This window comes from Puma concolor, chromosome E4 (genome assembly GCF_028749965.1).
Source record: "Puma concolor isolate L17-30 chromosome E4, mPumCon1.1.hap2, whole genome shotgun sequence".
Classification (NCBI taxonomy): Eukaryota; Metazoa; Chordata; class Mammalia; order Carnivora; family Felidae; genus Puma; species Puma concolor.
Genome location: NC_141683.1, coordinates 41,592,398 through 41,606,528, shown reverse-complemented (window position 1 = coordinate 41,606,528; position 14,131 = coordinate 41,592,398). Strand labels below are relative to the sequence as shown.

The 14,131-nt window shown below is 38.6% G+C and overlaps 1 protein-coding gene across 3 annotated transcripts in view; it reads right to left on the bottom strand.

Moving 5' to 3' along the window:
- Nucleotides 1-14,131, bottom strand: part of KCNK2 (potassium two pore domain channel subfamily K member 2) — a 197,287-nt gene that overhangs the window by 45,359 nt on the left and 137,797 nt on the right. For all 3 annotated transcript variants that reach the window (XM_086694816.1, XM_086694817.1, XM_025921068.2), the window contains exons 4-5: nt 12,728-12,888; nt 9,224-9,410 (exon numbers count right to left, since the gene is read on the bottom strand). In XM_086694816.1, the coding sequence (XP_086550942.1) occupies nt 9,224-9,410; nt 12,728-12,888 (348 nt within the window). The remainder of the gene's footprint in view (nt 1-9,223; nt 9,411-12,727; nt 12,889-14,131) is intronic.

Sequence of the window (14,131 nt, the reverse complement as noted above, 5' to 3'; positions counted from 1 at the left end):
TTATTGCTAGGGACCCATTTTAGCAATAGTGAATTTGCTTGGAACAATCTCTCCATCCAGCATTAAAAAAGCCATCTCCTACCTGGCCCCAAAGAATTACTGGTTAGGGGGCAGAACAGCCCATGAGGCTATAGCAGGCACATACAGGTTTTTTGGTTTTTTTCTAAATAAAGGCCCTGGTAGTTCTATACAGCCAAGTCTATTCTCACTTCAGCTGATTTCCAAAATATTCACAATCTGATTGAGAGAAGACTGAAAAGTAAGACTTCCTGATTGTCCATCTAAATGAAATCATTCCATCCTAACGCCCTGGGTGGGGGGCAGGTATTGAGGGAGTTGTGTTCACATTCTTCATGTGTCCATTGATTTAGGACAGGGCTTTAGTAAGACCATTCACCATAGATTTAAGCCACATCTCCAGCTGCCCCTATCAGTAATTAAGCTAGTAATTCAATTGCCATTTCACAGTCTGTTCAGAACTCAGGAGTAAAAGCCGGTTTTTGTACTGGCTCCTAGAAATCCCAACAGTAAGTGTCCCACTTACAATAGAGAAGTTGTAGTCTTAGCAGGTAAAATAACATGTGTCAGGGCACACAGGAAAGGAGGTAGGAGAGCTAGAATTCAAAACCAGGGCTTCCTCGCTCCAAAAGACAGGCTTTTTCCCACTAACCAGGTTGTGTATGTCACCTATGGTCTCAGTTCCGGTCCTTGCTATCATTTATCCACCAGCCTTTTGAGTCCAAACTGCATGGTGGAGACTTAGCTAGGGCTAGAGACACTAAGTCAAACAAGATATGCCTCTTCCCAGCCTGCCCCTCAATGGTCTTACCTAGAAAAACCAGGGGTCTGAAGATAAGCACGATTTTTTCAGAAGCCTCCTTACCATGCTTCTGTCCTCATTCCAACAGTTTCTAGTAATTGGCCCTATTGTGCTCTAAAGAACTTGAGTATGCGATGCCCTCCCCGAGATACTTATATTTGATTTTCTTTCTCTGAGATGCTCCTGAATCACAGAATATTTATAAAGAAGAAAGCAGAAGGAGGAGGATGGAGAGGAAGAGGAGGAGGAGAATCCTGGATTTAAAGAATCATCTAGCCATTCTGAACTAAAGTCATCAACTCCATGCCCCCCTCCTCTGGTTTAAAAGTATATTTGTATTGCAGAATATAGATATGGACATAGAACCTTGTTCTAAAGAAGATGGGCATCATTTCTTTACCTGGTCTTTAAGCATTTTAGTTTAGATATGAAATATTGATTTTAATTTTTTGTTTGTTTAGCTTTACTTTTATTAATAAGACTAGCCTGCCTTAATATAAAAGGGGGAATTTATTTTCTGCTTTAGTATATATATTTTTTATAGTAAAGCAATTTAACTGAATGAAGACTCTCCTTAGGGTTTTAGGAACCAAGAGGCTCTTTCAATAACGTTGCAAACTCTGCTTTCTTTTTTTACAAATGGAAGTATGACTTCAGTCCTAAACCACAGCTCACCTACTAAGCCGAACTTCTCATATGCTATTAAGTCAGAAAAACAAAAGGCAAAACAAGTTAACGAAGTCTCTCTAACATTTGAACCTATATTTTGGGATTTGCCATGTCAGCATTCAAGATGTTGTCCATTTCCTACTAGGTACTTGATCTAAAATTAGGAAAACAGCCATGAGAAGAGCAGTAGTTTCATGATCAGAAAGAAAGATCGATACACTGTCATTCACTCTTCCTTCACATGGATGGAAACCTAGAGTATGTAAGACATACAAAATTGTTACTCCTAGAAGCTACCTTTAAGTCTCATTATAGAGCAATCTGGAGCCTTTTGCATTATACTTAGTACAATTTACTGCCTATCTCACTAAGCCACGACTATCAATCACTGAATATTTTCCTTCTCATTTTTATCCTGCACACGTTTCCACCATGTTTCTATATAGATCCATTCTGGACCTAAAAAGTTAAATAACTTATTGGTTTGCCCCCAGGTCCTAGGACTTCTGGCCCATTTGAGTCAAATCCTATTTAATTCATCATGCAGACAACCATCCATTCTCTTGTGAGTTCTCAGAGAGTTACTGGCTGAATCTGGGGGTGACCAGACTCTTTGCAGTATTTTCCTATATTATGAAACAGAATGACTACCAGGAAGACAAGAAAGTTCCCTATTTAATTTTTGCCCCCAATTTTCAAACATTCTGTCCCAAAGGAAAAGGAATTAGAGCAATTATTATCACTATCACAATATAAGCACAGGGTCTAATACCCGGTATGTGCTCACTAAACACTTGAATAAATAAATGAATGATGAATATAATACATCTCCCCTAGCAGTCACATACACCCTCCCTTTCTGATAAAAGTGATTTTTCTGAGACATTGTTGTGGTGGGAGTGGTGACTGTTCATCATTCAGTAGACTTCACTCCTCATCAGCTACTTTCCTTCTTACCCACTGAAGTCCTGGAAAATTTTTACTGTTATTGATCAGTTCAACAGCTGGCCACTGACATAGTTGCAAAACATTAGGCAACATCAGGACTGTTCTCTAAAGGGTCTCTGTTAGAACTGTTTTGAACCAAAAAACCTGCTATGATTTCTCAACAGAGATTTATATGTTCTCATGATAAATTGCCTTTCCATTCAGCAAGCTCTGAGCACTCCACCGAATGACTCATGTTTTCAGTTATAAGGAAAATCAATAGTTTGGTTACGAAAAACTTCATTTCTGATAATGACTTTGAAAACATAATTCCAAGAAAGCTTAATTCTTTTTTTTTAAGTTTATTTATTTATTTTGAGAGACAGCAAGAGAGCATGTGGGAGGGGCAGAGAAAGAGGGAGAGAGAATCCCAAGCGGGCTTCATGATGTCAGCAGGGAGCCTGACACAGGGCCAGAACCCATGAACCGGGAGAGCATAACCTGAACTGAAATCAAGAGTCAGACGCTTAACCGACTGAGCCACCCATGTGCCCCAAGAAAACTTAATTCTTAATATGAGATATGCAAATATGTTCTTTCTAAGAAAAAAAAATGAAGACAAATGATTATACAACTGGGAAAATTTATAAAAATTTAGTAAAGGTAAAAGTATCAGAAGAATTTTACCTTGGAAAGTCCGAAATTGTATTTTAGAGGAGCATATCGGCACTAAGCCTAAAGCCTGATTAACTCAGTAAGCTTTGTTGAGGAGGAGGCCCTTCCTCTGCCCTATGGTCCTTCTAGCTCGACTTAGAATCAAACTGACATGAGACAGATTGAACAGCGGAAATTTAATAGGTGTATGGGCAGGGAATCCACATAGACGTGAAATTTCAAAGACAGTGAAGCAACATGAAGATTATATGACCTAAGAAGAGGGGTAGGGGTCTAAGGACACAAAGGGGAGGAAGATCATTACCAGGAAGATGATAAGAGATGTTTGGAAAAACAAAGGTTGTCCTATTATGCAGGTAAGTTTCTTAGGTAAAGGGGAGTCTTTGTTAATAGCTCTCTTCCTGGGACAGGCTCTCTTTTCCAATATATTTAGGCAGTTGAGGGGGAGGCAGAGAGCTTTTCCTGCATCTGGTGGGTTTTGGTTACTTTTAACTCAAAATAATCTTTATGGCATAGTGGCCCATCTTGGGAGAGCCAGTCCTTAGCCCCTACACTTTCAATAGCCACCTATGAGATATGGAAAATTTCATTATTCGACTAAAGATTGATCCAAATTCCAAGGAGACATATCTGGATGGCTAAATTAATTTATGCTCTGATGGAAAATGTGTTTTCCTAAGATCAACCATGAGGATTTCTTAGAACATCTATATTTTTGGCTAAAATTTTTGTTTTTTATTAGAAGAGCAGGTAATGTGAGGACACTTATTTGTGAAACTGTAATTTTTCATCTGGCTTTCACTCATTCAAATTATATCTTATGAACAAACCTAGTTTGTGAAAAAGGGTGTGTTTTGAGAACTTCTTCAGGCAGCTTCTAAACAAGATGTGGAAATGTGCTTCTTGACTTGCTTGACCCACTCTTACCCTAATAGTATATATAAACGAGATAGTAGCTTTGGAAAAGAATTTTATTTTGGGTGGTGGGGGGGAGAATTTTAAATTGTGTTTAATTTGGTAATTATATGACTTCTCTCTAAATTTGAAGAAGCACCATTTTTAAAAAAAATCATAGACCTGAAAGACCAGTCATAGAGGCAAGCCTGAATGAACAGATTTCAATCTGTCACACATTTCCAGATAATTAATATTACTGCTTAGTTTTGTTTTATTTTATTTTTTAGGGAGAGAGAGCATGCAAGTTGGGGAAAGGGGCAGAGGGAGAGAGAGAGAACCTTAAGCAGCCTCCAAGTTCAGCACAGAGCCTGACACAGGGCTTGATCCCATGACCCTGGGATTATGACCTGAGCTGAAATCGAGAATCAGATGCTCAACAGACTGAGCCACCCAGGCGCCCCTACTGCTTAGGTTTTAGTGAAGGGATGATTTAGGTCTCAGTCTACAAGGTAAGCATGATTTAACAACTTGTCACCCCAGACTTTTCATCAAATGGAAAATAAGATGGCAAAAGTTAAGAAACAGAATGCAGGAAATTAACAGTTAATTCTCAAACATAATTTTTGCCATTAATTTTAACTTACCTCTATAATTTGACTATAAATTATAGGCACTGCTAAAACAACACTTTGCTAAATAACTGACATTGTTTCTTCTCGCCTTTTAGGAAGCGTTAGTCTGCAAGCACTGGTCTTAGTAATGGGGGTCTGTTTATTCACGTGTAAAACAAGTGTGGGAGTGACCCTGTGGCCTCGTGGGTCCATTTTAGTTCTAGAACATTGAAAGCTAGTGAAAGAACAAAAAAGGCCATCAGGAGGGAGCACACACCAGTCACTAAGGTAACCAGCGAGCCACTAAAACACCTCCCTTGCATAAATATAAATATAAAATTAAAATTTTCCAGGTCTTGGGGCGCCTGGGTAGCTCAGTCGGTTAAGCGTCTGACTTTGGCTCAGGTCATGATCTCACGGTTTGTGGGTTCGGGTCTTGTGTGGGGCTCTGTGCTAACAGTTCAGAGCCTGGAGCCTGCTTGAGATAGTGTGTCTGCCTTAGTCTCTGCCTTAGTCTCTGCCCCTCCCCTGCTCACACTCTGTCTCTCTGTGTCTCTCAAAAATGAATAAACATTAATTTTTTTTTAAATTTTCCAGGTCTCTTCTTGCAGAAAAATTACTAAATGCTGAATTTCTCTGTTCAGTCACATACACAATGAGACCTAAACACTGTGTTGATTTGTCTTTACCAGTGATCTGTAAATACTTTTGATTCAATATCCCCGACAGTGAAAAGGTTTTGCACATGCAAATTTAAATGCATGTTTATTTATGAATTAGCAATCTATTATGTTCTTACAAATTACATCATGGACACTACGACATATAACAAGTAAAAAGTAAGGAATGAGGCTTACAAATACATCAAAACAGGAGTTGTTCTGTCTGCTTCCCATGGCAGAAATTACACCTGGCATGGACTTTCTTGCTCATACCCTGGAGATGAGCACTGTGCTCCAGAGTTCTGGTTCAGAACATCACATTTTTACTTGTTGCTCTCAAGATGCTTCTAATATTTACACCAAGATTACAACTTGTATCCTAAACAATTTATATATTGCTCTCCAAAATTTCTTATTTTCCTTTAATAATATCAGTTTGAAGAATATGTTCTTTAATTGGTCTTCAAAGGGGTTCAACACAAGAACATGATTAAACCTTAATCCTATTCCGAGCAGGGTTTGCAGGTTTGAGAAGGGCATCAGATGGGGAGTGTGCATTGCAGGAGGTATATCCTTGTGTTCTTTTGAGATTTATAGTCCAATAGAAAGATGAGGAGGTTTAAGTTGGAGCAGTGCCTCCTACTTTTCCTTGGCAAAAGCACCAACTTTAAGCGAGATTACTATCTGTAGTGACATCTCACTTCAAAAGGGAAGGTTCTAGAAAGTAAGCAACCGATACTTCCCGGAAGGGGTACTTGACTTTGCTCAATAGCTAGCTTTTACTCCACAGCCACAAGGTACCCAGAAGCAAAACCTATTTGTGTGTACTCTATTGAATTAAGTGAGGCAATTCTTTTCCCAGACCTTTAAAAAAAGAACTCGAGGTTTTTGTTTTTCCAAAGAATTTTGCAAAGAGTACACATTTCCTACCCCGCCTTGGCCACATCTGCCTCATGTACACACTCCTTCCAAAACCACTCCCTGGGCACAAGGACCTGGCATGTGAAGACTCTTCTCTAATTTATCTTTCTCAGCATTTGTCACTTGAATCCCATCAAATTCCTTTGTTAATTATTAGCAAGGCATATTTCTTTTTTTTTTTAATTTTTTTTTAACGTTTATTCATTTTTGAGAGAGAGAGAGAGAGCATGAACGGGGGAGTGGCAGAGAGAGAGGAGACACAGAATGGGAAGCAGGCTCCAAGCTCTGAGCCATCAGCCCAGAGCCCGACGCGGGGCTCGAACTCACGGACCGCGAGATCGTGACCTGAGCCAAAGTCGGACGCTCAACCGACCGAGCCACCCAGGCGCCCCAAGCAAGGCATATTTCTAGTGAGTTTTTATTATTTCCTCTGCAGAAATAAAATTACAGTAATGGATTTACAAAGGGGCGCAATATGATAAAATCTTAGTAATAATGGGTGTTTATTAGATTCCACTTATGGCGCACAGATATCATTTTATTACAATGCTCCCCTACAGTGTTGTGCCGTAACTCTGAATTTAGGGTCCCCACTCCTACACGTAAGATGTTCTCAGTGAACTGCTCTTCTAGCCAGTTTCCAAGTGTTGATCTCTTAAGGTTAGTATAAAAAAAAAGGTGGTTTTCTTTTTTCATCTTCTACAAAACCATAAAGTAAAAATATTTGTTCTTTTTTCTAAGCCATTTTACACTGTGGTCACAAATACAACATTATTTTAGGATTCTACCCACTTTTTAAAATTTATTTATAATCTTTGTTTTGTTTTGTTTTTTAACCAGACCAGGCCACATACTGGGCTGGTAGTCAGTCAATTTCTTAAAATAATATGTGCAGTGTATTAGATTATCGAAATGTTAGGGGTAGAACTTAAATGTTCTTACCGCCCGCCCCCTCCAAAAGATAAATAGGTGAGAAGATGCATGTGTTAATGTGTTAATTAACTAGATGAACTAGATGCTTTTATAATATGTACATATATCAAATCACCACAGTGTATACTTATTAACATCTTACAATTTTATTTTCAATTCTATCTCAATAAAGCGGAAAAAGAAACAAAATATTGCCTTACCATACAAAATTAAAAACTAAAATGAAAATAACACATGCAATACAAAGATTGCATTAATACCTGTATATGCCACCGCTGTTACAAGACTTGATATTTATCAAGTGGCACAAGAGACCGGGGTTAACATACCACAAGTCTAAATCTTGTTATCATCTCACTGTGTCTTCCTTTCTCCTACATTAATGCACTTTCTATTTCTACTTAAGCCAATCATACACCTTCCATGAGAGGTTAGAAAAATGGGTGCTTTAGAGCAGAAGCGTGTCTTCTAAGGAGCTACAAATGTCTGCGATTATTCTGCCTACAGTTTGCTAATTAGAAAACTAAAGGATCTCCAGCAGAGTGATGCACCCTCCCCTTTTTGGGGCCTCCATCCAGTACAGAGATATGTGCACAGTATTTCTGACCAAAAGCAAAGCTTCCTTCAGGAAAACATCCCCACCTTCAAGGATCTATGTTCCCTAGAAAGGGGGGCTTTGCCAGGCTCAACTATAATTAACAAATCAATAGAAACAGATGAACCATCAGGCTTCTCTGAGATATTAGAGAACTGTGCAAAACAGTTTTTCTCTGAAAACACGTAAGTAAGAAGTTCGGGATGAGAAAGAACAGTAAACAGCCAGAAAGCATAAAACTCTCTTAAAATTAAATTAGGCTGGTGAGTTTATTCCGGGAAGTTGAAGAGCACATTCCTACTATAGTGTTTAGCATGATTTTCTAATACTTCAACTCGGATTTTCTAAAAAAGAATGGTTTAGATTTTCAAGAGCTAGTCAAAATGGTCCATGATAGAACATCACCATGGTTACTTTTACCATCATTACTATAATTTATTGAAAACTGGAGTTAGAATAATAATGACAACTGGATAATATAAATGGTAAAGAAAGAATTAAAATGATAGGAAGTGAAGACCTAAGAGATAAAACAATAAAGCAAACTGTAATTGTAATAACATGTACAAAAGGAAATATCAAAAAACACAAAACAAAAAAATGTGGCCACTTTGGTTAAGGTGAAAAATACTTCCCTGAGAACTGGAAATTAAAAGAGTTAAATATCTTAGAGAAAAGAAGGTTTGAAAATAGCTTAGAATATCTTCTAAAGTTTGCAGGTGTTTTTAAAACTAAGTCATGAAAAGGCTTAAGTAAAAAGAGCAAAGAGAAGTTAAACTCGAATTCATGAAACACTAAATAAAAACAAACAAACAAAAACAAACAAAAAAAATTAAGGGGCAGATTGGTTTCTGAAACTAAGGTGGGAATATAAGATTCTGAACAAACAGCAACATATATTTCTTTCCTAGAATGAAATCTAAATGTTCAACTGCACCTTTCTGCTTACCTCCACTGTCACAGAAGAATGACTTATCTTTTGTCTCTGTCACTGTTATGGATTAAATGGTCTTTCAAAATGGTATGTGAGTCCCCAGGACCTTGGAACATGGCCTTATAGGAAAAATAAGGTCCTTGAAGATGTAATTAGTTAATCTGAACACATACTGGAGTAGAGTGGGCTTTCCATCCAGTATGACCAGTGTCCATATAAGAAGAGGGACACAGCTACAGGGACACAGAGAGAACAAATGCCATGTGACGTCATAAGCAGGGATAATAATGGGGCAGGACAGGCAGAAACTGATTGCCTCCTCCAGAAGCTGAAAGAAACAAGGAGGAAGGAAGGCCACCTAGAGTCTCAAGAGGGATCGTGCCCCTACTGTCACCCTGATTTTGAACTTCTGTGAGGCAATGAATTTCTTTTGTTTAAAGCCACCCAGTTTGGGGAATTTTGTTTATTAAGGCAGGCCTGGGAAATTAAGACAGACACACTGTGTTGTGCTATGAACCCAAGCAAAAAGTCTAAAGGACACGGGTTAGGCGAGTACTGTTGGTGCCAGGAAAAACTTACCTGCTACGTAGTCGCCAAATCCAATGGTTGTTAGAGTGATGACCACAAAATAAATGGCGTCCAGGGCAGTCCAGCCTTCTATGTGCTTGAATATGATCGCAGGCAGAGCAACAAAGAGTACACAGCCGAACAGTATAAATATGATGGTTGAGATGATGCGAATCTTGGTCTGACTAACATTCCACTTCTATGGGTGAGAATGAAGACAGCGAGAAAGAGACACTGATGGAGATTTATTGATTATTGGTGCACCTGCAAAGCTAACCTAACACTCAGCTATCAACAAATTAGCAAGTAAGGATGTTATTTTTTTCCCTTTCATGATTAATTTTCAATTGTCTTATAAAAATTGGAGAGAACACACCGAACTCAAAGCAATCAATGCTCATGACGATGCCACTTTACCCTTACATAGCTTTAGAACAGGTAAAATACTTTCAAAATAAATTACATTTGCTCTGAGAATACAATTTGAGATTTACATCATTCCTTGTTCATGTAAACTTCTTTTGAAATATTTCTATCCTATAGGCATACCGCTGATAGCGAGCCAAGCATAATCTGGAAATACAGCAAAATAGAGAAAAGTGAACTGTTAACTAAATATTGACTATTGATGGGACGCTTGGGTGGCTCAGTTGGTTAAACGTCCGACTTTGGCTCAGGTCATGATCTTGCTGTTTGTGAGTTCAAGCCCCACGTCAAGCTGTGTTGACATCTCAGAACCTGGCATGTGCTTTGGATACTGTCTCTCTCTCTCTGCTCCGCCCCTGCTTGCACTCTGTCTCTGTCTCTCTCTCTCTCTCTCTCTCAGGAATAAATAAACATTAAAAAATTAAATATGGACTACTGATAATTGATAAAAATTATTAATTTTATGAAAAATTTCCCTGTATGTTTTCCTATCATTATTCAATTGATTCAACTGAAGTGCTCACAGACTTAATGGCCACAGTTGATTTCCCTGTGAACCAGATGAATTATCTCTCTCTTCCATGGCTTTAAATTGTACAACGGAATAAATCAAACATGACATGGAGGCAAGGATAAATCTTCAATACCCCTTCACGACAGCTGTCTTCAGAGTAACCATATTTTTTCACCTTCTTCTCTTATCAGGAATCTCCTCAGTATAACATATTTGTATATATGTTTGTACATACAACAATTTATCTTCAGATCTTCATTTGAGGCTAAATATCTCTAACTGGATCTTTCCTATCTGCTATTAAAATTATAGGTCGCATCCCCACCATATAAAAACCACTAAGTTTTATTTTTTTTTTTTAATTTTTTTTTTCAACGTTTATTTATTTTTGGGACAGAGAGAGACAGAGCATGAACGGGGGAGGGGCAAAGAGAGAGGGAGACACAGAATCGGAAACAGGCTCCAGGCTCCGAGCCATCAGCCCAGAGCCCGACGCGGGGCTCGAACTCACGGACCGCGAGATCGTGACCTGGCTGAAGTCAGACGCTTAACCGACTGCGCCACCCAGGCGCCCCAAACCACTAAGTTTTAAAACTTGACAAATTTCTAGAGATAACGATCTAGGAAACCAATTAGAACAGAAAGTGAAAAAAAAAGTTTCTCTAGTCCACCATCCTTATCACATAAGTGAAATTTAGACGAATTTGTGTTTGTAAAGTTCTCACAACAGTGGTTAGTACTAAGTGTGGAATCATGACCACTGTCATGTATTCACCACCGGGTGTTATATGTGTTTTATGTGTTTTATGCCCCAATGTAGATGCATGAAAAACGTTGCCTGGCATCCAGTAGGCAACCCAAAATTCGTTGAATAAAATAAAACAAATGAATACACGAACAAACAGCAGTATCAGAACTATAAATACAGAGAACAAACTGATGGTTGCCAGAGGGGAGGGGAAAGGGAGAATTGGGCAAAACGGGTGAAGGGGAGACAGAGATACGGGCTTCCAGTTATGGAATGAATAAGTCAAGGGAATGAAAGGCACAACGTAAGAAAACCAGTGATATTGTAATAGCAATGTAATGGGACAGATGGTTGCTATACCCAATTATGGCAAAGACAGCATAATGTTTAAACTTGTCAGATCACTAAGTCATACACTTGAAACTAATGCAATATTGTATGTCAACTATGATCAGATTAAAAAAAAATTTAAGAAAAAAATTTGTTGAATGAATGAACAATTCAGCATTACCAAGTTGATGGCACTAATCTTCCCTCTCAATTAATGTAAATGCAAGATACTTTAAATATCAATATAAGAGAAGTATAATACCCCAAACAGGATGACACTCATATTTTGGAATCACCATACTACTCCATTCTAACTGTAAAACTACCTGAGGGTGAAGTGTGAACTGAAATATAAAATATAACTAATGCTGAAAACTGGAATATATATGGAAAAACCAATATTCAGTAGTCTTATTTCATCAACATAATTAAATGTAAAATGCTTTGTTGAAATGTTTGTGAAAAGATGAAACACTATTGAATAATAAGTAAAATGCATTTGTAATAGTGGTGATGGTAATAACATATCATTTATAATCCCACCCTCTCATGCAACCATTTTCTTGGTAATTTCCTTCAAGAATAGAAGCTTGTAATCATAGTGGTCTTATTACTATCTTTCATTTATAATTCTAATAAAAGCATTTTCATTTTACTTATTTGTTCTATTGAGTATAATATAGTGATGAACATCGTCGAGTGTATTATTTGTGGTTCTACTGAATTACACCCCTTAGGTAAGTTTCTATCAGTGACCTCACTGAATTAAGTTACAAGATCGCCTTTATCGGGTTTGCTAAATATGATGTCCTTCACAAAAGGGCTATATAAGTTTAGAATGCCACCAGCAATAAAAAAAGATACCAAAGCAAATTTAAATGAGAAAATATCATCAGGTATTTACTAGCTACATGAAGCTTTTATTTTTCTCTCTAATTCTCAGAGTGATGTCTCCATCACCAGTACCTATTCACATCATAGAAATGACAAAAGGGAGGTTTCAGGGTAAAATAGCTAACTTAAGAGAATACTGCAAGACTGGGTGCCTGGGTGGCTCAGTCGGTTAAGCTGCCGACTTCGGACCAGGTCATGATCTTGCAGTTCATGGGTTTGAGCCGTGTGTTGGGCTCTGTGCTGATAGTTCAGAGCCTGGAGCCTGCTTCAGATTCTATGTTTCCTTCTCTCTCTGCCCGCCCCTCTCTCTCTCTCAAAAATAAACATTCAAACGTGTTTTTAAAAAGAGAGAATACAGCAAGACATCTGGAATTTGAACCTAGGGCTGTCAAATTTCTACTTTATTTCTACGTATTTTTGGGTTTTTCTCATGCATTAATTTACTCATTCAAATTAAATATAAAAATAACTATGCAGTGAGTTACATGCATAAAAGGTTATTGAAAACCCAATAACTTGAATGTCTAACTGTACCTGAGGTGATAGAAAAGTTAAATTTTAAAAAATTCAACAACATATGTAGTTAAAAGTCTATTATACTTACAATAAATGTATCTTCCACTTTTGCAATTCCTTTTCCGAATATGGTCCCTAGTTGATCTCCAACTCCAGCCAACAAAAAACCAAAGAGGGGAATTCCCAGTAAGGCATAGATGATACAGAATATTTTCCCCCCTTCTGTGCGCGGTGAGATATTTCCAAATCCTAAATACAAAAAAAAAAAAAAAAAATTAGTTGATTATAAACGAGTAATAGTTTAAAACATATGACCTTGTTAAAAAGAAACAAGAAAACTGAACCAGGACTTTGGGTCTCTCCATTTTGACCTCAAACTTACTGGTTGGATTCTTTTTTCCAGCCTAGCACTTGCCACAGGCAGGAGACTGTAACTGCCCCCTCAAGCGATAAAGTCTTAACTGAGCCAGGAAGACCCTGCCTGTAATTGACCGCAAGACAATGATCCATTTAACCTTCACTGCCTACCTGCGCCTGCCCACCCACGTTTGCCCATTTTCTTTTGTAAGTAAACCTGCAAGTATTTTTGGCCTATGGAGGCAGTCTTTGAGATGCTAGTCCTCTGTCTTCCCAGCGTTGGCCTCTCTGAAATAAATTTCTTTCTTGCTTCACTGCCACTCATTTCTCTGCCTTTGGATTTTGACAGCAGAGAGTGCCCGGACATGGTCTGTTTGGGAACCCCAGAGCCAGGTGCTCTTGACCCCGGCACCCCAGCTATAGAACGAGGGGCCCAGGGGCCCCCGGGGTGGCTCTGTCAGTTAAGCATCCGACTCTTGGTTTCAGCTCAGGTCATGATCTGGTGGTTTTGTGAGTTCGAGCCCCATGTCGGCTTCACGCTGATGGCACAGAGCCTGCTTGGGATTCTCTGTCTTCTCTCTCTCTGTTCTTCCCCCACTCACACTGCCTAAGTCTTCAAAACAAATAAAAATAAACTTAAAAAAAATTAAAACAACAACAACAACAACAACAACAAACCATGGGCCCAAAATGGCACCACTTAGACCGAATCCCCAAACTGGGGCTTCATAGCTAATCTACTTGCAGTTTCAACTTCACCCAGAAATGTAGCCTTAGTCCTAACCTTAACCAGTAGGTCAGGAATTTTCCTATCAGAGCCAAAGTGTGGCGGAGCACGCCGGCCCTCTCCATCACACCCTCATCTTCTGCCCACCCCGAAAGGAAGATGAGGTGATCCACATAATAAGATTTCCTGCTCTTCCCTCTCAGGGAGAGCTATCTTGCCCAGAGAATCCTTTCCTTTTACCAGTAACTTTATCGTCCCATACTTACTCTCTAAAAGTGTCGCATGTTGTACAACTCCTCCGAGCTCCCTTCTGCTAGCTAGATGGGATGCTGCCCAATTCATGAATCATTTAATAAAGCCAATTCAAATGTACTCAGTGAAATTTGTTTATTAACAACCTCAAGGGTA